General features: G+C 45.4%; 1 protein-coding gene across 1 annotated transcript; it reads left to right on the top strand.

Annotated features, from left to right (window-relative positions):
- Positions 1-1,923: 1,923 nt before the first annotated feature.
- STOML3 (stomatin like 3) lies at positions 1,924-23,800 on the top strand. Its single transcript, XM_043577732.1, has 7 exons — positions 1,924-2,098; positions 15,326-15,429; positions 15,509-15,581; positions 17,725-17,807; positions 19,254-19,457; positions 21,201-21,335; positions 23,165-23,800. The coding sequence occupies exons 1-7, from the start codon at positions 2,047-2,049 to the stop codon at positions 23,387-23,389; spliced, it is 876 nt and encodes a 291-aa protein (XP_043433667.1). The 5' UTR covers positions 1,924-2,046; the 3' UTR covers positions 23,390-23,800.
- The last annotated feature ends 1,670 nt before the right edge of the window (positions 23,801-25,470 follow it).

Raw genomic sequence — 25,470 nt, 5'->3', positions numbered from 1 at the left:
GAGACCATTATCAACCCCATTTTACAGATTAAAACAAAACACAACGTGAAGGGGGGTGGTTGGTGAATGAGTTACCCAGTGTCACATGATCAGTTTGTAGGAGAGCCAAGACTTCTTTATACCCAGGGGGTGCGAGCCCAGGGCCTGCTTTCTTACCCACTGTGCCTCTGGCATGATTTCCACATCAAGCCATAACCAAGGATGTATGGGCACAACGCAGAGAAAAGTATTCTGCAGCAGACACACGAACTCTGTGCACACGTTATCTGTTTTAATCTGAGTTTCTGGTTCCTGGCCTCCTTTCCCAAAGTTCTAATATTCCATATTAATTCTTATAATTACAAACTGTGCATGACAGTTTTTGCTATTACTGTAATTTGAGTTTGTAGAGGAGGCAATTAAGAGTATCGAGTAGTTGGCAAAAGTATCCCACAATCTGGGAGAAGACAATAGCTAGATAGTTGGGGAAGAAAGACCGGAAAAGACAGGATGACCTGGGAAGATCCGAGTTTGTTCTTTATAGCTTTGTTTTCACACCTGGGAAACAAAATATTGTTTGCAATATTGATATAAGAAAGATGAACATCGGGGTGCCTGGGTGGCTCAGTCGGTGGAGCGTCCGACTTCGGCTCAGGTCATGATCTCACAGTCTGTGGGTTCGAGCCCCGCATCGGGCTCTGTGTTGATGGCTCAGAGCCTGGAGCCTGCTTCGGATTCTGTGTCTCCCTCTCTCTCTCTGACCCTGCCCCGCTCATGCTCTGTCTCTCTCTGTCAAAAATAAATAAAACATTAAAAAAAAAAAAAAGAAAGATGAACATCATTAAAGTAGAAGATTGGCTCTTTCTGTAGTGGAGGAAGACCTACATTGTCCTTGACCGTAAGTGGTATGATGCAAGAAGCACTCCTGAGACAGGAGCCTGGGGACCTGAATTCGAGAAACAGGATTGCCATTTGTGAGCTGTTATTGTTGACAAATTACTTATTCATTCATTCTACATGTATCTGTCGGGCATCAGCTATGTGCCTGGGTTGTTCTAATGCTGCAGGTGCCATGGCAAAAAAATAAAGAACTAGTCACACCCCTTAAGCAAGTTATTGTACAGTTCAGGGGTCATCAAACATTTTCTGTAAAGGGATAGATAGAAAATATTTCAGGCTTTGCAGGCTGCATGGTGTCTATAGCAAATACTCAACTATGCAGGTGTGGTACAAAAGTGGCCACAGCCAACACAGAAACAAATGGATGTGGCTGTGTTCCAGTAACACTTTATTTACAAAAATAGGTGGCAGACCAAATTTGGCTAGCAGGCTGTGGTTAGCCAACGCCTAGTCTAGAGGAAGAAGCAAGTATTAACCAGATAAGTGTGCATGTGGCAACATATGCAAAGGCCCTGTGGCACAGAGGACACAGATAGCTTTAGTGGGGTTCATAGAAGGTCAGTGGGGCTATTTGCCAAGTGAGTGAGGGGATTACCATGTGAGTGAGACAGGAAAGGGAGAGAGGGGCAGACTAGCAGGAACTCTGGGGGCACTTAAAATTTCAGTCTTTGCCATACTAACAGTTGGCAGTCGTTGGATTCCTTTAAGCAGGATGGCAACATGATCAGATTCAGGTTTTAAAAGATCACTCACTACAGTGTATAGATTGAATTGAATGAAATCTCATCTGAAACGTAAGACTAGGTAAACTATATCAACAGTTCATTGTGGTGAACAAATCACACAAGGTGCATAAAAGTGTGTTATGAAATATAAATGATGTAGAGAATTACCTAGAGCTGTTTTACAGGAAGCAAAGGTCATGTTCTTTTGAATGTTCTCTATGAACAAAGGCAGTCTGAATTCATGAAAGAAATCGTTTTGTTTATGTTAACGGGCTTCCTTCACCAGGGAAACTGCTCCTTGGGGTGCTCCAGAAAGACGAGGGACTTCTCTCGCTCGCTCATTCCTTTCCCTCTCCCAAGCACATCGGGGTGCTGCCTGGAGCCCAGGCCTGGCTCCAAACCCATGAAAATTGGCCGAGCATAAAAGCTTCTCAAGAATGAGATGGATCCTGGGGCATCTTCCCCCGAGAAGCTGGATAAAGAGAATTTAGTGGGTAAGTCCCTCTTTTGTGCCCTAAGCTTGTTTTTTGTACGTTAAGCAGAGCGAGAGTTGTGGCATTTGTGAGAGTTACAGGGTTACCCATGAAGGGGATTGATACATACCGGGACTGGCGTCAATTCCGGTTGGAGCCCAGGATTTTGGATTCATTGCTTTTTGTGGCTTTGTCTTTTCTTCTCAAACAGCAGTCTATCATCTGCTCTTTTCTTCAATGTTAGCTAGAATTTGTGTTTGTCTTTATACTCTTTGTTTTTCTTTTTTTGCATTACATAGCAAAGACCCCAGGCTGAAATGTATCCGTTTTCAAATATCAGCTGGTGATGCTGTGATTAAAAAGAAAAGTTGATGTGAGCTGCATCATGTTTGGTACATGGAGAAAAGTTGAGGAAAATAAAAACTTAGGCCATAAGCGCTAACTACTACCTTGAACGGCACGTCGGTATTATGAAGCATTTTGCTTGCATTATATTTTTAAATATTTTTTTTAACGTGTATTCACTTTTTGAGAGACAGAGACAGAGTGCGAGCAGGGCAGGGGCAGAGCGAGAGGGAGACACAGAATCCGAAGCAGGCTCCAGTCCCTGAGCTGTCAGCACAGAGCCCGACGCGGGGCTCGAACTCACGAACCGTGAGATCATGACCTGAGCCGAAGTCAGACGCTCAACCGACTGAGCCACCCAGGCGCCCCAGATTTTTAAATCCTACAATAATTCTGAGGTAGCTTCTTGCATAATCTCATTTTATGACGGAGAAAACTGAGTTTGGGGGAGCTTAAAAACTTGTTGAACTTCCAGAAAGTGATGATGCACATGTGTAGGTATGTGGATATGTGTGAGGAGGGAGAGGGGGTCCTCACCCACCCTCTCTATACTTTATGCTGCTGAAGAAGTCCCAGTGAAAGCTAGGAATAGAGAACACATTTGGCATGATCGCTTTGTAAAAGGAAAAGTATACGTGTAGAGATATTTATCTACATCGATATGTCGGAGGCAGTAAATATCCCTTGGAAGCTAAGAGGGAGGTCTCTCGAGAATACCTTCCATTATCTTTTTAAACAAAACGTTTCCTGAGACATTTTAGCTTCCAATCAACAAGAGAAAGCAGCAGCTGGGAAAATGGTATGGCTGGAGCTCCAGACCAGTGAGATATTTAAAACTGTCCACAGGGTTACTCGGTTTTGGTTTTTTTTTTAAATATAGTGAAAACCCTGCACTATCATAGTGCAAACCGAGATGGGGCTTATATGTCACAACTTCTTTTTTTTTCAACGTTTATTTATTTTTTTTTGGGACAGAGAGAGACAGAGCATGAACGGGGGAGGGGCAGAGAGAGAGGGAGACACAGAATCGGAAACAGGCTCCAGGCTCTGAGCCATCAGCCCAGAGCCCGACGCGGGGCTCGAACTCATGGACCACGAGATCGTGACCCGGCTGAAGTCGGACGCTTAACCGACTGCGCCACCCAGGCGCCCCCCCCCCCTTTTTTTTTTCAACGTTTATTTATTTTTTGGGGGACAGAGAGAGACAGAGCATGAACGGGGGAGGGCACAACTTCTGATTTCATATGCTTTTGGCAGTTTATGAGAGATGTGGCATCGGTCATTCTCTGGAGATTGGGGGGGGTGAGTTCACCCTTGCCCTCCTCCATCTTGGATACGTCAAGGAGCTGACCTTAGTCAGTGTTTCTGTCACTTAGTCAGTGTGACTTAGTCACAGTGTTTCAAACTGTGCGGAAATTTCCACTTACAAATGTTGAGGGAATTAAATGAGTGATTGAGCCCTTGTTGGCACCTCCAGCAGGAGACTTCTGCGGTACTGTGCCACTAGCTTGTGGCACAAACGTCCGGAAGCCACCAGCGTGCGTCTCTTCCCAACTCCAAGCTCAGTGACATCACAGGGGAGATCAAATCTACAGAGTGCTATAAATTAGGGCTCCCTCCCCCCCCCACCTGGTTGTTACACACGTACTCATGTAACTCAGGACGACACTACTCATTAGCCGTTGGCTTCTCTCACACTCCTTATTTTGTTCCTTTTCTCTTTAAGAATTAAAGTGAAGCCAACTGGAATCTTGATCATCCAAATCTTGGACTTTCTTCTCCATGTGAATATGGAAAAAAATTTTTCCCAGGGAGTTTTTTGCAACACAGGGGGCTTCGGTCCTCATCCCTGGAAGGCCCGGTACTCTAGTTCTGGGATGGGCTCACGAGTTTGCATCCAAGGAAGTTGCAAGCTGGTGAGGTTGCCAGGCTGAGACCACACTTCGAGTAGCCCAGGATTTCTTTCTAGCAATTCTGTGTTTTCCCTGAAGAATGTCCCTTGATGCAAGCTGGGTGCACATTTCAGAGAAACAGGCAGGAGGGAAAATGACTTACAGGTGATGAAAAGATAGTATTTACCAGGAGGGGTTCACTTCAGATTTTATGTCGGGCACCTAAAATCCTTGATTCTCTGAAGAAAGAACCAGGAAAGTGCTGAGACTGTACTTCACTGACTGTATCTCCACAGGATTGGAAGTGAATAGAAAGAGGAAGAACTTGTCACGCTACATCCCCAGGCCCAGGGAAGGTGATCTCGTTCTGCACACTTTTTCTTTTTCTCCTGGGAGGCATCCAGGTTTTCCTGCTGTGGAAACAGAAAGGACTTTTTTCTTTTTTTACCTGATGTGATTAAGTTTCTTATTTAAAGATCCCTTTTTAATATTATAAAGGTATCAAAAATTAAGAAAACTTAGGACAGTCTTGCAGAGGAGGAAAAATTTCCCCTTACCCTTCAAAGGCTCTTCTGGCTGGCCTCAGAATTAAATTGACCTGAGACTGACTAACGGGAGATAATCTAATTGTGTACAGACAGGAACCCCACATGCATAAGAGGTTCAAAGACAGAAAGATAAAATGAGGTACATGTGTCATCCTGGCCTACGGAATGGGCCAGCGCCCTGGGGCCCCAAAGGGGAGGAGGGCAATTCTCAGGGCAATAAGAGCAGGTACTTGGTAATTACATGTTTGCTCTGCCACAGAGATGGGTCACTTAGAGAAAATTCATCTCTGGTAAGAACTCTCATTCTGGGAAAACCCCCGATTTAAGTTCTTCTAGGTAGTTAAGGGAGGAGCAAAGATCTCTCTTGAGCTCACTGGGTCTTGATTTCTCCTCCAAATACATGCCAAAGTAGCCCACTTTAGGGAGATTTGTTCTGACCCCCTTCAGTATAAACCGATCATACTCCCACTGTTCAGAATTAACCACTGTTAATATTTGGGTCAGTTTCTTCCAATATTTTTCCATGCGTGTATTTTGTGCTGATTGGGATCATATCGTCCATAGAATTTTTCCTTCTGCTTTTTTCTTTTAACATCATACCATAGGCATTTTCATGTTTTCATAAATTGTTTACAAAAATATCTGTGAGGTGATATTGTGTGGGTATGTGGTGGTTTGCTTCATTATCTCTCCACTGGACTCTCAGAGAGTTTTTTACTTACCCGTGTCATAAATAACACTATCACGAGACTGCACCTAAATCTTAAGGACAAAGTATTTGTTGTTGCTGTTGGCCATGCTGTTATTTCATACAGAAAAGGGAGGTCGAGGAGACAGAAGAATGACGCAAGCAGGGGAGAAGACAAACCTTTTCTCTACCCTTTTAGGTTCTTTGGCGGGTCTACTAATTAAATGAACGTAAGACACCTCGCGGGAGAAAAACACCTCGCGTGAACGTGAGAGGCTCTACGACAGTCAGGCAATTGAGGGTTATGTGCCAGCCTGAGCTAAGAAGAAGGGGGCGGTGGGCTGAGGCTTCCAACACACAGGAAGGGGAGAAGGGCAAACGTTTGGTAAATAAATGTTTGTCATGCCAGGCAGAAACCGTGGGACTCGGAGAGGAATTTAAACGAACAGGTACTGCCCATCTCCCCTTGGCTAACCACACCCTTTGTAATGATCTCTGATGATCTCTTCCTGGACCAAAAGCTCTTCTTGAGTCTTTTGGGCCTTGCATACCTGCAGTTCAGAATAATCCGTGTGCCAAAGCAGCCCGTTCTGGGAAGGCTCATTCTGGACGCCTTCGTAAGGAAAACATGTTCTTCGTTTTCTTCTCATAATGGTATGGGGGTTTGGTACAGCAGTAGCGTGAAGGACAAAATGTGAGGCCAGATGGTTCTCAGTTTAATTGCCTCTCTGGAGAGCAGGCAGAATCTCTTCTGGAGATTCTGGATCATTATTTCCAGACAAGAGGCGTCAAACTGATCACTAAATCTATTGTGCTGCTGAACATCATCCTTTTTTTCTGTTTGTTTTTGAGCATCATTTTTGATCATTCGGTGCATTTGGTTGCCATTCACCTCATTTGTTTGATGAATGAATTTAAAATCTACGGTGTGTCAAGAGATGGAGACCTAAAAATTAAATGCCTGCTCTCAAAGCCCCACAAATCTCCAGGCAAGACACACGAGTTAGCTGAAAATTACAACGTCCTATGAAAAGCCACGATGGAGGGTGTACGAGAAATTCAGAAGAGGAGCGCCCAAAGGTGGGGGTGAGAGAGAAGACTCTTCCTAGAAGAGGTGACGAGTGAGGGGAGCGGTGTGGCCAGGTGAGGGAGAGGAGAATGGGGGACGTGAAGGGGGGCTGGGGGCCACAAAGGCCCACGCAGAGGCACAAAGATGTGTGAGGACACTCGTGCTTAACTCTAATACAGGTGTTAGCATGTGGCTTAGTCAGCTAGACCCAGAGGTGACAGACCATAGCCCTGCCACCTGAAAAACTGAATTGAAGATTTCCTCAGAGCCCGTGTGTCAAGCCTGGTCTCCTAGTGCGCGCTTGGGTGTTGCTGCATTTGACTGATGGGATGAAGGCTCATTGGAACTCATCGTGAGGAGGCTGCAGGCAAGGTTCCTCTGGGGGGAGGTCACGACATGGGCCGCACGAGGGGCTTCCCTTGGGTTGGCCGTGCTTGAATTCTTTTTTTTTTTTTTCCAATGTTTATTTATTTTTGGGACAGAGAGAGACAGAGCATGAACGGGGGTGGGGCAGAGAGAGAGGGAGACACAGAATCAGAAACAGGCTCCAGGCTCTGAGCCATCAGCCCAGAGCCCGACGCGGGGCTCGAACTCACGGACCGTGAGATCGTGACCTGGCTGAAGTCGGACGCTTAACCGACTGTGCCACCCAGGCGCCCCATGGCCGTGCTTGAATTCTTAAGCTGAAGGTGGGAGGGCATAAGGCGTTAGAAGCAGTTATTTTTACACCTTCTTGAACATTTAAACATTCTATTTCAAAATATGTCTTCCATATTTCTATAAGAGACCCCACGGCACAAAGGAAATCAGTATACGTGTGTCGTCAGGTTCACATAACTATTCAGCACCGATCATCGTCTGTGGGTGAGACGTAATTATCACATTTTAGAGAACCCTCATGGTTATGAAATGTGGTAGTCATAGGTGTAGCGACCATAAGATCACCACCTAGCTCTGATTTAGTAGTTTTGCAGTGAAGATCTGGTCTCTCTCTCTCTGTCTCTCTTTAAGTAAGAACTTACAGTCAGGGGCTCCATTACTTTAGGAGGCAGATACATTCAGGGGTAGGGATTTATTGTACATTCTTGAAAATGTCGTTCTTGCCCACATAGAGGGGCCATCATCTGGACGGACCGGAATATCCACAATGTATATGTAGAATCTTATCTGGTAAAAGAAAGCAAATTACCAAATAAATAAATAAATAAATAAATAAAATATTATGTAAGGGCTCAGCGTAAAAAATGCACCAAAGTTAAAAGACTTAATGAAGATTATTGCAATAGAGGAGAGAGGCCACAACTCAGTGTGAACCAACTGTGTTGAAACAAAGGCGAATAGGGTTTCTAAAGCCTGGAGCGAGCTACTGGAAAACGAGTGGGGGAGCTTAGGAGATGGTCAGAGGCCATCGGTGTTTGCTAATACACTTCTCTCATCTTTCTGACAGGCGGCATATTTACACTTTGCAGCGAGGTGCCCACGGCAGTCAGGCTCCTGCACCCCACAAAAAATTGGGAGTGCTACCTTCTTAGAGGATTACGTTTCAAAAGAAGGGCTCTCAGGTCCTTGAGAAAATAATCCTAGCAAGAGGCTTTTAAAAACCTTTTTTAAAAAGATTTATGTCTTGGGGTGCCTGGTTGGCTCAGTTGGTTAAGTGTTAGACTCTTGATTTCGGCTCAGGTCATGATCTGGGCTTAGGTCATGATCTCATAGATTGTGGGTTCAAGCCCCGTGTCAAGCTCTGTGCTGTCAGCACAGAGCCTGCTCCAGATTCTCTGTCTCCCTGTCTCTCTGTCCCTCCACTGATCTCTCTCTCTCTCAAAACAAGCAAACAAACAAACATACAACCATAAAAAAAAAAAAAAAGATTTATGTCTTGAAGGGGCAGAGAAAGAACTTACCATAAGTGTTTCTAAAGAAAATGCTCTAAGAAAACAGAGATTAGGGGCCAAGAATCTATAAAAATCTGTTTAATGTTCAGTCAATCTGATGGAAATGTTAAGAGTGTCTTTTTTTTTTTTTAAGTTTATGTATTTTGAGAGGGAGACAGAGAGAGAGAGGGAAAGAGCATGCTTGTGATCAGGGGAGGGTAAGCGAGAGGGAGAGAGATTCCCAAGAGGCTCTGCATTGTCAGCACTGAGCCTGACCTGGGGCTCCAGCTCATGAACTGCGAGATCATGACCATGAGATCATGACCTGAGCCGAAATCAAGAGTTGGACGTTTAACCGATTAAGCCACCCGGGTGCCCTACAAGCGTCTTGACCAAAATACACCTCTAGGACAATGCTAGGCAGCGTGTTGGTCGGTTAGAGGGCCTCCTGATACGGCTAATATCCTTTACATGTAACCTAATCCGCGCAACTAGTTATTATTGTGTTAACAGAGGAGGAAACTAAGACTTAAGTGGCTTGCGTGGTGAGTAGGATGTTATCCAACTTTCACGTGAAGGCGTCTCAATTACAATGTGCGGTGAATGACTCAGGGCCTCCACTGCTCATCGGGGCCGGGCACTGTGTCCATCTGTCCACAGGCTGGCTTTGCAGAAGGTTTCCCATTCTGTCTGTCCTCTCTCTGAGAATGCAGAGTAAGCAGTGAGTTTTCCATCCTCAATACTAGCCTGACCTTATATCCTCTGGTTTTTATTTGATTGATTGATTGATTTTTAATGTTTATTTATTTTTGAGAAATAGAGTGTGAGCAGGGGAGGGGCAGAGAGAGAGGGAGACGCAGAATCCGAAGCAGGCTCCAGGCTCCGAGCTGTCAGCACAGAGCCCGACAAGGGGCTCGAACTCACGGACCTCGAGATCATGACCTGAGCCGAAGTCGGACGCTTGACCGACTGAGCCACCCAGGCACCCCTGTTTGAACTATTTATTGAAGTGTGAGATACATACACATAAGTGCACAAGTCTTAAGTGTTTATCTGGAGAGACTGAATAGACAAACAGACAATGGCTGGACCATATATAAAAATAGAACTCTGAGGAACAGCCTGTAGCCGCCTGTCCCCCAAAACAACCCCCTTTGTCTGTAATAACGAGCCCAGGAAGCCAGCCTGTCAGGAAGTCAGTCTTGCAAGAAACTAGATTGTTATCTCTAGTGACAACTCAGGAAGCTAAACAATAACTTCTGTAACTATCAGTCCCAAAGGGCCGGGACTTGATAAATAACTGACAGCTTCTCTACTTTTTGTCCCTGCTTCCAACTTAGGACCAACTAAAGAAAGCCAAGTCTGGTCCTTTACCCAATCACAGGGGATGCCCGGCTTCCAGGGAGCCCAGCTGTAGCTTCCCCATGCCAACAGCCTCCAGTCGCCTGAAGCCTTCCCCCTTTTCCACCATGAAGCCCCCCGACTCCTCTGTCCGCCTTTCAGTCTCTGACAAAACTCAAGTGACAGAGGCTGACTCTTGTGCCAGATAGCAGGGCTCTGGGATAAAGAAACTTTGCTGTTCTCATTTGACTGGTCTTTGTGTATTTCCACAGCCTTGATATGTGTTAAGTCTCTGCGATCACCACCCTGATCGAGATATGGAAAATAACAGCACCTAGAAAGTTTCCTCATCCCTTCCCAGAAAATACCCAACCCCATTGATTAGAGACAGCTACTACTCTGAATTCAAACCTAATACATTAGTTTTGCTTGTTTTTGAATGAGATGATGCAAAACAAGTGAGATCTTACAGTATATATTCTTATACATAGGGTAAGAATATAGATAAGTATAATATAATAAGTATATTACACATGGGATCAAAACACGTGCCCTCTTGGGTCCGGCTTATTTTGCTCAATATTTTGTTTTGAGATTCATCTGTATTTTGCATATGGTGGTAGCTTTGTCTTTTTTTCTTTCTGGGTAGTACTCCTTTATATGAGTATGCCACAATTTTATTTATTCATTTTACTATTGATGGGTTAGGGTGGCTCTACATTTCTTGAATTTTATGAATAAAATTGCAATGACCATTCTTGAACGTGTTTTCACTGTCATTACCTCTCATTTCTCTTAAGTATTACTTAGAAGTTGAAGACTGAGTCATAGAGCCAGTGTATTTAACTTTAGTAGATATTTTCAAATAGTTTTTCAAGCTGATCGTGTCAATTTGCATACCTGAGGGTTCCCTGCGGCACAACCTTGCCACAATGTGGTATTGTCTGTCCTTAACACTTGCCTCTCTGGAAGCCGTGTATTATTATCTCATTGTGGTTTTGCTTTTCATTTTCCTGATGTGTAGTGTATGTCCTTCTGTTCTGGCGTTTTGAAACAATGTCACAAAAACCCAAACAGCTATTTCTGCTTAGAGAAGAAATAACTGTTTTGTAGTAACACGGATCTGCGGGCAAGGGTCGTATGTAGTATTAACCTGATATTTAAATACTATTGACCGAGCCAAAGTAAGAAATGAGCAACCAAGTCACCTCGCCTGCTTTACTAAAATTCGTTTCTACTTCAAGCGCCATGTACGTGGGGATTTGGAATAATCTCCCTTACTTCCTGGCCTCACCCAAGTAAATTATCAATCTTGCTTTAAGCGTTTACCCCTAGTCCTAAAGGTTATGTAAGTTTCCTCTGGTGCTACAGGCCGGGGCTAAATGCAGAAACAAAGCCGCGGAGGCATGCCTCTGTAAGTGAGGCTCTGTTTTGCCTCATTGCCTAAATCATTAAAGGCACACAGGAATTACTGTCAGTTTGGGAAATGTGTGGGTCCCAGTTTACCTAAAAAGAGATTAAGATGATGATGACACCACTAACCGGGAAGTTTTCGGGCTGCAAAATGAAGGCTTGGCCTCCGTTATCCCTGAGGTCCTTCCAACTGAAAGTCCCGGGGTCCTTCCCCCCAGGGTCAGCAGTGCAGGGTCTCGGGTTCTGTGCGTCACAGCTCTGCCTTTCTCTTTCCAGCTCGAAGGAAGTGTAGTGACTGAACATACTGCTGTTCTTTGTCACAGTCACATACAGGAGGGAATCGCCGCTTACATTGCCAGGGGGACATTTCCTAGAAGGCAGCACAGCAAAGACCCGACCCTGTGACTTGTCCCTCTTGTCTGTCTCCTGCAGACATGAACCCTTGCTGGCAAGTTCCCCATCTTCTCCTCCTTTGTATCCTCGGCCCCAGCATGATGCCTGGTCTAGAACTGGGAAAATACTGCTCAACGGAGGGATGAGAAATCGAGAGGAATTTGTTGGGGGTGGCAAAACCCAGTTCTCTGCTGGGCAGTGAGCGTACGAAGATGGCCATGTGATATTGTGACAATTACAGAAAAGACACCTCCGTGGGTTTGGAGGAAGCGGGAGAGAATTAGGCGTGCCGTGAGCTTAGCGGGTTAATGCAGAGGTTGTATGGGGCCCTTTCCTTCCGTCAGGAAGGCTCCTGCAGCAACCTTGTGGAGGCTGCAATGGACGCGCGATGGGAGGTTCCTGGAGATCCTTGGTAACGCAATCCCTGCCCATCTTCTCAGTCAGAATGGGGAGCCTGGGTCCCGCTTCCCAGCACTTGCTTCGTGGGTTCTCTGTGAAGGGGAGGCTGGAAGATCGCCTCTGCTCAAAGGCTGGCCAGGCTGGCTGCTGGGCCTGCAGGGAAGCTGGGTAACTGTGCTCTCAGCCCCACTTTAACGACAGCTAATGACACCCCCGGGCTCCGCAATTCTCCCAGCGGTAGTGGCCTGGGGGATGCTAATGCTCAAGGGTAAATCTGGGCAGATTAATCACACTCTCATCTGTTGTGTCTCTCAGAACGTTTAGTACCTAACAGAGCCTCACTGGCAGCTCATGACGCAAGGGCTTGATGGGGCTCCGGAGGCATGCCGACGGTTGGGGGGGACGGGCCTGGTTCTCCGCCGCAGACACTTGCTCATGCAGCTTGGTGTTCAGAGCGTAGCTGGTCTGGAAACGTCTAGCGCTCCCTCAGGGCACGGAGTGTAGCTCGTGTCCTTGTTGGAGCCCAGCTGCCTGTGTGCCTTGCCCCGCTGGAGTCACAGCCCCGGGACACCCCAAGGGGCCTGAATAGCAACGACGTCACGGAGATTCCAGGGAAGTGCAACTTGTCCCCGAGAGAACGTGTACGAGCACGGGTTCGGGGCGGGGGGGGGGGGGGGGGGGGGGGGGGGGGGAGGGGGGGGACAGTGTGCGGTAATTACGAAGAATGAGGTCAATCTGCACGTGCTGACATGAAGCATCTCTAAGATACGTTCGGTTTTTAAAAAAGGAGTTTAGTGTGGTGCCACGGCTCACCAAATCTACAAATGTAAGCATTTTTAATGCTTATTTATTTTTCAGAGAGAAAGAGAGAGAGAGAGCACAAGCAGGGGAGGGGCAGAGAGAGGGACACACAAAATCTGCAGCAGGCTCCAGGATCTGAGCTGTCAGCACAGACCCCAATGCCAGACTTGAACTCATGAACTGTGAGATCATGACCTGATCTGCAGTTGGATGCTTAACTGACTGAGCCGCCCAGTGGCCACGAAGCCAAATGTTTTCTAATGATAGTTACATGTATATAAATACATTGAATCGATCTATAATGAAATGCACCAAATCAACAACTATGGGACCATTCTAGATAAAAGTGGACTAAGGGGAGGGCGGTCAGGGGGACTTTGGTTTTATCCATGTTGCTTTGGATTTTTTTTTTTTTTTACAATGAGAATGTTTATAAACAGGCTGTGTCATTAATAGTAGTTTAAAAAGCACTAATAAGCAAAATGCAGCAAAGATTCTATTAGAATGTACAAAATGTCTTTTTAGCCTGCATAATGATAGTCGAATCCACTTCAGTGTGGTCCGAGGCTTTGGAAGGTGATATTTTAAAAATGTAAACTTTGGGGGCTCCTGGGTGGCTCAGTCGGTTAAGCGTCCGACTTCAGCTCAGGTCATGATCTCACAGTCCGTGAGTTCGAGCCCGCGGGGCTCTGTGCTGACAGCTCAGAGCCTGGGTAAACTTTGGGTATGTAACCCAGCCCTTATTGCTATTGAGTATATCTTTATGTGTGTCTAGAGCCTATTAAAGGGCATTTGCCCCCAAGTTTTTAATACTAAATATGTGTCTAAAACTTAGATGCTTCTCATCTGTCGGAATGTCATAATTGAGAAGACTCAAAATATCTAGTGAGGAGAAGCGTGTGGAAATAGCCACGGTGTCACAGTGTGCCATTGATGACAGTGTGAGGTGGTCTGAAGTCTTTGAAGGGCACTTACCGCTTAACAAAATTGTAAATACTCATCTCTTTGACCTAACGCTTTCACTGCCAGGCATTAACCCTACATAAAGTGTGTAAAAATACATATTAGAAAGCACTCATCACAAGATTGTTTGTAAGCGCGAAATCCTAGAACTCTCCTGAATGTTCATACGCTTCTGGCGTGGGCACTGACGAGCCAGTAACAGTAAAGTGGATAAGTGAGGATGCTTTTGAGGTGGCATCAGTTAGACCTAGTGACTTCCGCGGCTGAACAGGGAAGGGACAGCGATAACCCTGTGTCTCTAACGTGGACAATAAGGTGCATGGTTTAGGCATTAATGGAGCTAGAGATAGTGCATGTTGTTTGTGGAATCATCTGTGGGAAGGCATCTAGTATGTGCAGTTAATTCGGGTGCTTGTGTGGAGAATAGGACTCAGTTGGAGGAAGTGTGGGGTGAGGTGGGGCGGTCGTCAAGAAAAGGAGAGTGAGAAGGAATGAGAACGAAAAAGAAAAAGAGGGTGGAATAGTGAATATAAACAATAAAATAAGCATACAGGGTCAGCCAGACCTGTGGGTCTTACAAACATGAGCTCGAAAACCTGAGAAATTATGTAATTGAAGTGGTGAAAGCTACCAAGTTTTAAGTGATTGGAGTCTGATTTGAAGTTAGCGTTGTAGGGCAATAGTCTTTAAGCCAAAATGGCCCTGTTATCATAACGTGGGATTAGCAAAAAGACATCCAATGTAATGAGTCAGTGTAACAAGATTCTGTGAAAAGTCAGAAATGTCAAATACCGGTGGCTGACAAGTCCCTGTAATATCTGTAAAATGAGAATAATAATATATATTTACTAATGTAGATGTTAATGTATGGGCCAAGTGCCATATAAAAATTATCTCATTTAGTCCTCATCAAATCCTTCAAGCTAGTTGACTGCCATCCCCAGCCTATAGATGAGGAAGTGGAGGCTTAGAAAGATTGAGTGCCTTGCCTAAGACCTCAGCACCGGCAGGTAAGAGATCTCTCGTAGAAACTCATACCTTGGGCTCTTCAAAATGGTTTTCCTGCCACACTGTCTCCCTTTGGGGGTAATGATACCTACCTGTCTCCCTAAAAGATTGTCTTGAATTTCAACCTGGAGAATCCTGGGGGCAAAAGAAGTTGTCTTTTAAAATGGTACCCTAGTGATTCTGATGTAGGTAGTCCATACTCTGGGCAACAGTGTTTTATATGTTTTGAGGATTATAAACCATGTCAATCCTACTAAATAGAATGGTAGTTATTATTACTGATTGCTATGAGAGTTTGCTTGGAAGGGACAGGTCAATTTCAGTCTAAAGCCCTGAGTGAATAGTGTGTGTGTGTGTGTGTGTGTTTACTGCATTTATAGGTGTGCATGGATTTAGATCTCCGCCTCAGTGCCATCAGGCATGGCCAGCCATCTGGGTAGTATCCTTACTCATGCAGCTGAATGGCTTTTTCTAAGAACCACATAAATTACAGGCTTGCTTCCTCCTCATTTTCTAGGCATCAGCAGTAAACGGCTTGGTGTCTGTGGCTGGATCCTGTTTTCCCTTTCTGTCCTGTTGATGATCATTACCTTCCCCATCTCCATATGGATGTGCTTGAAGGTAATACCCTGGGAAATAAATTGGACTCTGTATGAGCTGATGAACCATTAAGACTAAATGCTCTCCCTTAATCTCTTAGATCATTAAGGAGTATGAACGTGCTGTTGTATTCCGACTGGGACGCATCCAAGCTGACAAAGCCAGAGGGCCAGGTAGGACACTGTGGGTGCCCCTGACAAGGATCAGGGGCACCTAATACTATGACTATTGCCACCAAAACTTTTCCCGGCACTTTCTACTGAGAAGAAAAAAAAAATCACAGGAAGCTGGAACCCTTGCCTCTCTGTATAATTGAAGGATGTGGTTCTGTTATGCAAGTTAATATGAATGACCACTAAGCCATTAGTTTGAGAGTTTGGAAATCTGGTTCTGTCTCTTAACATTTCCCTCCGAGAGATTCAATGAACCTGAGCAAACAGTGGCTCTGTTACGTTGGCTGGATGTCACTTATTACCGAGACCACTAAAGGAGTGACAGAAGAATGAGGGGAGGGAGTAAATGGCCAAGGTAGATGATTAAATTACTCAGGAAGAATATTCCAGGAGCTGGTTTTTGATTCTCAGTCTTCGAAAAGAGCTAATGGAAAAGTAAAAGGCAATTTCCTCTTCTGGCAAGTAGATTAATAGAAAGATAGAGCTGGAAGCCATTGTAGAACTCCTTTGGCCCAAGGTAGTATTTCTTTTCATCTTTTCTCTTAGAATGAAGAGTGTTCTAAATTCATGTTGTGAAAGGATGGGGTTTGGGAGAGGGGGCATGAGAAGGTCTGAGGTACTAAAACTCTAGAAGTTAGATATTGATTTAATTCTCGTAACTTCTCTTGGTCTACATGTAGTTGAACTATATGAAGTGGCTAATATTTGTTTTTGACTCTCAAACATGACAATTTCATAGGATAACTTCTAATATTTTGAAAAAAGAGGTCACCAAAAATAGCATCCTAGAGGATACATGAAAAAGACGGGTTATCTGCAATACCTCTCTAATAGCATTTGTTTCCTTCTCCTTGTTGTGATGTATGTGAGTAAACACGTTCTCTGTCCAGCTGGACTATAACCCCTCTGGGGGGCAGGAACTCTCCTATCCACCGTGATACTGCAAGTGCTCTGCACTTGACCATGCACCGTGGTAGGCACTCAGATACCTGTTGCATAAAAAAAATATAAGAAATTTCAAAAGCAGAAGCTTGCTAAAGACAGTTGGTCGTTTCAAGTAGTATAACCCTACTTGTGTAACTCTGTAAAGGACCTAAGAGAAAGAATGCAAGAATTATTTACGATGGATGGTCTCATGAGTTTGTCCAAATAGAAGTGTTAGACTTATCCAACTCAGGTGTATCAGACCAAGGTTGACCCCTTGTTGGTTATGTTGCATTTGGTGCGGCCAGATGTATAAGCAGGGTAAAGTTGGATAACTTGGAGGACTCTAGAGAAAACTGTATCTCTCTTAAATGAGTTTTCCCAGAAGATTTCACCACCAGATGTCCCAGGATAACTACTCTCGTCATACGTGTCTCTGGGGCTAATGAGTTACCTCAGAAAGCCATAAGAACTAGAGGGAAACAAGCCAAATTGCCAATGGAAAACCTCTTCACTTTTGTAAATTGTCCATTATGCTTTAATAATGCAAGTATTAATAATCAGTTTTGCCAGTTCTTTTTTTTTATATGAAATTTATTGTCACATTGGTCTCCATACAACCCCCAGTGCTCATCCCAACAGGTGCCCTCCTCAATGCCCATCATCCACTTTCCCCTCCTTCCCATCCCCCATCAACCCTCAGTTTATTCTCAGTTTTTTAAAAGTCTCTTATGGTTTGGCTCCCTCCCTCGCTAACCTAACAATAATAACTAGTTGTGCGGATTAAGTTACATGTAAAGGAATTAGCCGTATCAGGAGGCCCTCTAACCAACCAACACGCTGCCTAGCATTGTCCTAGAGGTGTATTTTGGTCAAGACACTTGTAGGGCACCCGGGTGGCTTAATCGGTTAAACGTCCAACTCTTGATTTCGGCTCAGGTCATGATCTCATGGTCATGATCTCGCAGTTCATGAGCTGGAGCCCCAGGTCAGGCTCAGTGCTGACAATGCAGAGCCTCTTGGGAATCTCTCTCCCTCTCGCTTACCCTCCCCTGATCACAAGCATGCTCTTTCCCTCTCTCTCTCTGTCTCCCTCTCAAAATACATAAATAAACTAAAACAGAAATCCTTGAAAATAATGTATCGCATAACTAGGATATGATTTGTTGCAGTTATTTACCATAAGGTAAGATTTTAAGCTATATTTTCATTTTCTTAGGCTTGATCCTGGTCCTGCCCTGCATCGACGTGTTTGTCAAAGTTGATCTCCGAACTGTTACCTGCAACATTCCTCCACAAGAGGTAACGCTGGTTAAAGCTAAATCACTAGAAATAAAACCTGTATCTTCCCCATTACATGGCCAGTTGACATTTTACAGTTCGTTTTCAAACTATAGGAGGCCTACTTGAGAAGCCGTGGGTGGGTCCTAAGACCACTGGGCTTTTGCTTTGAGAATAAAGCCAAGGGCAAGGGTTGGATTGCTCTAAGCCTTGGAATGGCTGGGAGGGGAAAGTGCCAGAGGACAGAGAGAAAAGGTACAGTTGTCAGAGAATCTGGGGTGGGGAACAATAGACAAGATGCTCGGAAGAGTCAGGTAAGCTGTATAAAGGAGCTAAATTTAAGTTGGTGGAGGGCAGGGTTTGGTTATGATATTATCCTTGCTGTCATCTTTCCAGAAGGTGATATATATATATATATGTGTGTGTGTATATATATATATATATATATATATATATATAGTGAGTGGATACAGCACAGTGGCTGGTCCTGGGGAAAGAACAGACATTGCACAGAGCCCACTGGCATTTGGATTTCAAATAACTATTTTCAGTTCTTAAAGCACTGTAAATAAATATCCAAGACCAGTAACTGGGCAAAAAGGGAGGAGAAACAGAGTTACGAATAACCAGAAGGATTCACGAAGAGGAAAGAAAATGGGAGTGGGACCTACAATGTGGGAGGGCAGAGGTGATGAGAGGGTTATGAGTCAACGTTAGTTTTCTTTTCTCTGGCCCAGGAAACTCAGTCAAGACCCGGCAATCCTCTCACCATGCCACTGGTGGGAACTGAAGAGTCCTTCCTTTGGGATTCGACCTGTGTCATGAGAGCGTTTGGGATGCCTTGCGACTTATCGTGGGCCTTTTCATCAACAGTTCTAGATGGCAGAGGGGAGGCCTAAGTTCTGCTCCTATGCCAGAGATCTCTCAGTGGCTGCAGAGACCCTTGTCACCACACTCAGAACGATTAAGGCAGAGCCTCTGTAAAATATAGACTATAGAACATCCTCTCTGTCTGAATGCAGAACGCGGTCTCCGGTGACATCTATGTTTTCTAAGAAGCACTGCTGTTCGTCAAATGTGATAAAAACTGAAAACCAAAAAGTTTTCAGGCATCAGGGAGACAAGCGTTCTACGTGTGTTTAGAGGGTAGAATTCCAGAGAGGTGCTCTTGCTACATTGTAAAATACAAGTGCTGATTCTCACCAGCGCAAATCAAGGGCCTCGGGGTGTAAGACTTCCCCGAGATGAAGTTACGGGGCTGGGGACGGACTACAAACGTATAGGAATTTTTGTCGCCAACTACAATGATGTTGTACTCAAGCCAGGGCGGATTTTGGGTGATGCTGGCACGAGCCGTAATCATTAACGCTCTCCTCCCGTGGAGAGGGCTCTTAGGCTGGCTGGCACTTTGTCAGTCGCTGTGCAAGTCGTAGTAAACACGTGCTTTTCCCTGTTCTTGCCCTCCAGATCCTCACCAGAGACTCTGTGACTACCCAAGTGGATGGAGTCGTCTATTACAGAATCCATAGTGCTGTCTCTGCAGTGGCTAACGTCAACGATGTCCACCAAGCCACGTTTCTGTTGGCTCAGACGACTCTGAGAAATGTCTTAGGGACGCAGACCTTGTCCCAAATCTTAGCTGGCCGAGAGGAGATTGCCCACAGCATCCAGGTAAAGATGCTGGGAATGAAAAGCCCGTATCTTTAGTCGGTTCATTTTAATGATCAGTAATCACCAAACATCAGCAGTTCTAAGAACCCCTCTCAAGTGCATGCACACGCACTCACACAAAAACCATACGCACACACACACACACACACCCCCAGGGCCGCTGTAAACATTGGGCCTCAGTGTTTGGTTTTATTCCTTTCTAATCACAAGGTATAGATTTTATTTATGTATTTATTTATTTAAAAAATTTTTAATGTTTTATTTTATATTTGAGAGAGGGAGAGGGAGACCCAGAATCTGAAGCAGGCTCTGGGCTCCGAGCTGTCAGCACAGAGCCTGATGCGGGGCTCGAACTCACGGACCGTGAGATCGTGACCTGAGCGAAGTCGGACGCTCAACCGACTGAGCCACCCAGGCGCCCCTAGAGTCCTTTTTAGCTTAGATTACTCCAGAAGAGGGGCAGCCATTTCTCAGTCAGCCTGTGTGTTTCTGCATGTAAGTGGAATATTAAAACAGGATTCGATGGAGACAGCACGGGCCTGCCATCCCTGGAAGATCTGACATCACACTACCAATATCAGTAATAATATTGGTAGTAACCATAATTATAATATTGATGAGGACGTTGCAGGCAGCCTCCTCACCTCTTGCACACCCCAGTTTATAGACAGATTTCTGTATGTTTTTTAAATCAATTATGTTTTGATTCTGAGCCTCCCTTCCGTACCTTAGGGGGGAAATTCAACTTTGGTCTTGGCATCTCCTCAGTCCCTACCGTTGGCACAGAGTCCCCAAGGTTTCATGAGATAATATCAGTTCTGCATAACCCTCCAAATCATTTGTTTGGACAATCATGAGTTTGACAAGTTGGATGTTTCCCCTGCCACCGTCTGGTCACTGGCTCCTTGGGAGGTCTCCCCATCTCCCCGGGTTCTGCAGACATCATGGAAAGGCGAGAGATCACTTGCCATTTGGTAGCACAGAGATCTCTACTGCTTGTCTGATCTTACTGTTTCGCAAGGCAGTTTTTTTTTTCATCCCTCCCCATCCAGGATAACCGACGTGCTATCCTAGGGTGGTCTTAAGTTTTTACAGAGGACAAAAATATCTTTGATTATAGGCTGCTTGTGCTCTACAAAAAAAAAAAAATTGTGCCTGGCTACCTGTTTAAAACTGGACACAGGGCAGAGGTTAAATGGAGCAAGGCACGTAGTATCTCAAAAAGTACCCTAGGGTATTTGAGTTATCGTGAGGCACTGGTAGATTTCTTACATATATAGTCTCCAAGTCTCACGAGAATCCTGAAAGGAAACCTTTTAAGGATGAGAAAACTAAGAATCAGAGAGGTTAAGCAACTGGCCCAATGATGCACAGCTGCAATGGCAGAGCTGGGACAAAATCCAGGAATGTCTGAGGAGCCAGTGTGCTGCTGCCTGCTTGATGTCCGTGGCAAGAAAATGTGGGCTATTTGCTCAGCTCTAGGTGGATGACATTAGGAATAGTTTGGGGGTCAATCCTGATAGCTTTTGAAAGATCTATCCGGCTATGCTTCTGAATCCTTCCTGGGATTCACTTCAATTCCTGGACGTGATCGGTAAGGACTCCTATTCCTTTCCCAAACGGTCCAACTCCAAATGCCGTGAATACAAAAGGAGAAAAAGAAGAGGGATTTCTCTTGCAAATAGCATATCTGTAATATCACCTGTCTTCTGAACCGTGGCCTTTCTTTTGCTTTGGAAACAGACCTTACTTGATGATGCCACCGAGCTGTGGGGGATCCGGGTGGCCCGAGTGGAAATCAAAGACGTCCGGATTCCCATGCAGTTACAGAGATCCATGGCAGCCGAGGCAGAGGCGACCCGGGAAGCCAGGGCCAGGGTAAGGGCTACTCTGTCTACACTGCAAGATGCCTCCCCTTGGAGCAGACAGGAACAGACCTTGAATGGAAGATCAGGCGTTCTCCATTATTTTGTTAAGAAAAGGGTTTCTTTTTCACGGTCTTTACTGTGAATTTCTTCCTGAATTAAAAGGTAATGGGCAGCTTCACGTACCTTGAGGAAGTCTGGCAATAGGTCTCGGGTCAGGGGTGACTCCGGGAGGCGGGTCCTAAGTCGGGCTGCATTTCAGAGTCTCCTAGAGAGAACTTAAGGCAGCAAACACTAATTCCCAGGCCTCACCTCGGACTCAGCAAAGCAGAGTTTCTTGTGGCTCAGGAATCTACATTTTTTATTTTTTTATTTATTTTTTAAAGTATATTTATTTTTGAGACAGTGAGAGACAGAGCATGAACAGGGGAGGGGCAGAGAGAGGGAGACACAGAATCTGAAACAGGCTCCAGGCTCTGAGCGGTCAGCACAGAGCCCGACGCGGGGCTCGAACTCACGGACCGTGAGATCATGACCTGAGCCCAAGTCGGACGCTCAACCGACTGAGCCACCCAGGCGCCCCCAGGAGTCTACACTTTTTAAAGCTAACGACTGTGTGTGGTTTGTTTTTTTAAATTGAAGTATAACTGGCAAAGCTAGATTAGTTTCAGGTTGTCAACACACTGATTCAACAATCCTGTACATTAATCCGTGCTCATCGCACTAGGTATACTCACCATCTGAAAGCTGGTAATTCTGACGTAGCCAACCGGTGCCTGTCTTTTGAACATTATTGTTAAAGTGCCTACTGGATTAAAAGGGAGTGGTGGTGGTAATTAAATGCAATCCAGGTCAGAATTACAAAATGCGAGCATAGCCTGGCCTCGGATGCTCTTGAATCTGTTGGACCTACGGTCTTCACGTCTGCATGGATGGGTTTCCTAGAGTGTCAGCAACCAACTAAGATGGGGGGCGCCTGGGTGCCTCAGTTGGAGAAGTGTCTGACTCTTGATTTCAGCACAGGTCGTGATCTCTCGGTCGTGGGATCGAGCCCTGCCTCAGGCTCCACGCTGAGTGGGGAGCCTGCCTGAGATTCTCTCTCTCTCTCTCTCTCTCTCTCTCAAAATAAATGAGTAAACGTTAAAAAAAGAGCCCACTAAGAGAAACCTTTCGCGTACCCTCTTCAGAATCTTCCTTGTGAACCAATGCAAGTTTTCCTCTGCTCCCATCCCTTCCCCAGCTCTCATTAATCTGTAAAGCTCCAGCGGCTTCTCAGCAGTGGGCTTGGAGGGTGCTTTGGCACAGAGGCAAAGAGCGCTCACGGCTGGTCTTGGGCAGGAGAGACCTAGGAGGGGAGGGAGCTCTAAAGGAAGCCTTCTAATATTATCAGGGTGGCACTTGTAGCCAAGAGCAGAGAGAACTTCAAACGTTGGTTCTCACGTTGTAAGAATGAGGCGAAGCTGACAACAGAATCAAAGCAAAACATCTCCTAGGATAAGTAAAAACCACAGAAAGAAGCCAGTTGGAGGCTTTGAATTTCAGACTTCTCTTAGTTTGAGTTAAAGTCAGGGCTTTTATTTTGTTTGCACATGAAATCTGGGGACTCCTAATTTGTACAGTCTCTCCCGGCTTCCCGCAACCTCTTCACATTCCCCTGATCACATTAAGACGTGAAACTCTCACCCCCACCAACGAAGCAAGTAGAGGAGACCCTGGTGGGAAAGTGGGGGCTGGCAGGGAGGCGTCCCTATGCAGCCGCCGCAGCCTCCGGAAGCAGAAAGCACTAGTTAGTTACACCTGTAAACTTCGATGTCTGAACTTTGTGTATTTCCATCCCTTTAGGTCCTTGCAGCAGAAGGAGAAATGAATGCTTCCAAATCTCTGAAGTCAGCCTCCCTGGTGCTGGCCGAGTCCCCCATAGCCCTGCAGCTGCGTTACCTGCAAACCTTAACCACCGTAGCCACAGAGAAGAATTCCACCATTGTGTTTCCTCTGCCCATGAATATCCTGGAGGGCATTGGTGGTGTCAGCTACAACGACCACAAGAAGGTTCCTGACAGAGCCTGAGGTCCCCCGGCTGTAGCCAGCCTTTGCTTTGGGAGTTGTTTCTGTCTGTCAGAAGAACTCAGCGGTAGAAGTGTGGAGAATCCCAGCATTATTGAAGCAGAGGACTCCCCAGCTGGAATAGCATTAGCGAGGAAATGCCATAGAGGCTAAAAAAAGGAGGGCTGTGTACTTTTCTTATTCAAGAGCATGAACAGCATGATCCTTATTGTAATCAGCTAGCTGGCCTTCCTGACCTAAGGCGGGAGCTTTTTTGCAGTGAGGGGAAGAAATCCTTGGGTGACTGTGACTAAGATTTCGGCATTACTTTTGATTCGTTTGAGGACGTTCTCTAGATAATTTATAAAGTCACATAGGCCTCCTGTTTACACGAGATGTTTGCTTTATAATTGCCGAGTAAAATTTCCAATAATCGCCACAAACCCCCACGATGTTTGAAATTCTGATGGATTTTTAAAAAAATGTTCATTTATTTTTGAGAGGGAGAGCGTGTGCGAGTGGGGGAGGGGCAGAGAGAAGGGGGCAGAGGATTCAAAGCAGGCTTGATGCTGACAGCAGAGAGCCCGATGCGGGGCTCAAACCCACGAACCATGAGATCGTGACCTGAGCTGAAGTCAGACGCTTAACTGAGCCACCCAGGTGCCCCAATTCTGATGGATTTGGTCGTTAAGGACGGAACAGGCACTGAGGCTCCCAGCTGCAAACTCATCGCCAACCCCCAGAGCAGCCTGTACTCCCCTCTCTTAGTGCCCGTGCCCCTGCCCAGAGTGGTAGTCAACGCACAGTGGCCTGGCACCTTTGTCGCAGGTGGGACAGGGCATGGTGTTTAGATATGAGAATGCTCCTATCTAACCCATTGGTTGAAATCACTGGGGAACATCTTCCTGTGGACTTCATGTTTTCACTCCGTTATTAGTCCCAAGAGCCACCAGTCATTAAGAATTGTTTATAAACTCTATTGGCCCCCTCAAAAAAACACACAAGAAAACAAAAAACAAAGCAAAAACCCAAAAAACCCAACAACAACAACAACAACAACAAAACACGCACACAAAACACCTGCTAAAAATAAAGAAGCCACAGAATAGAATATAGATGTGATGTATTTTAAAAATTGCTTTGTCAGAAACTTTTTGTTGCCATGGTGCAATTTTCTTTTGAGTTCTATTCTGAGCAATGGGCTAGAATTTTTAGTTACCATTTAGTGAATGTCTGCTATGTGCTAACAGTGTGCTAAGCCCTTTATGGATGCCAAGAAGTATCTTTATTTTGCAGATGAGAAAGGGATGTCAAGAGGTTAAATAACTTGCCCCAGATCCTGCAGCTAGTTTGGGGTTAGGATTTAAAACTAGGTCTGACTCCAAAGTCCTTGCTCTTAAACATCACGGAGTTTTATTTGGGGGAGGTACGAGGGGGAGGGGGGGCGAATAGAGCCTTCTCATTCCCTTTTTGTCTCTGGAAGTGTGGGTGTTCACGACAGTTTTTTTTAATGTTTATTTATCTTTGAGAGAGACAGAGACAGAATGCGAGTGGGTTAGGGGCAGAGAGAGAGGGAGACACAGAATCTGAGACGGGCTCCAGGCTCTGAGCTGTCAGCACAGAGCCCGACGTGGGGCTCAAACCCACGAGCCGTGAGATCATGACCTGAGCTGAAGTCGGACGCTCAACCGACTGAGCCACCCAGGCGCCCCTCCACAACAGGTTTTTCCTGTGTCCAGGACTGTGAGAACTTGCACACACATGTGCACACACTCCTTTTCACACTGCAAACATACTTCTTATATAACCCCCTACCCTCACATCCCCCACCCCGCACCCCCATCTCTGCTCACATCCCCTCCGTGTGCGCCCCTGTCACACGTAGGTATTATCTGCATATAAGTGCAAAATAGGGATCTCATTCTACCTTTGGTTTCGTAGCCTGCTTTTTTTCATGAAGCCATATCATACTTGATATGAATTCTGAACGATTCACAGTTAATAAATTTTTTTAGTAGATTCCACTGACTCTATAACTCTAGCACTCATTTTTTTTTTTAATTTTTTTTCCCAACGTTTATTTATTTTTGGGACAGAGAGAGACA

Source organism: Prionailurus bengalensis, chromosome A1, assembly GCF_016509475.1.
Source record: "Prionailurus bengalensis isolate Pbe53 chromosome A1, Fcat_Pben_1.1_paternal_pri, whole genome shotgun sequence".
NCBI classification, from domain to species: Eukaryota; Metazoa; Chordata; class Mammalia; order Carnivora; family Felidae; genus Prionailurus; species Prionailurus bengalensis.
The sequence above is the reverse complement of the archived record's forward strand: the minus strand, read 5'-3'. Positions and strand labels throughout refer to the sequence as shown.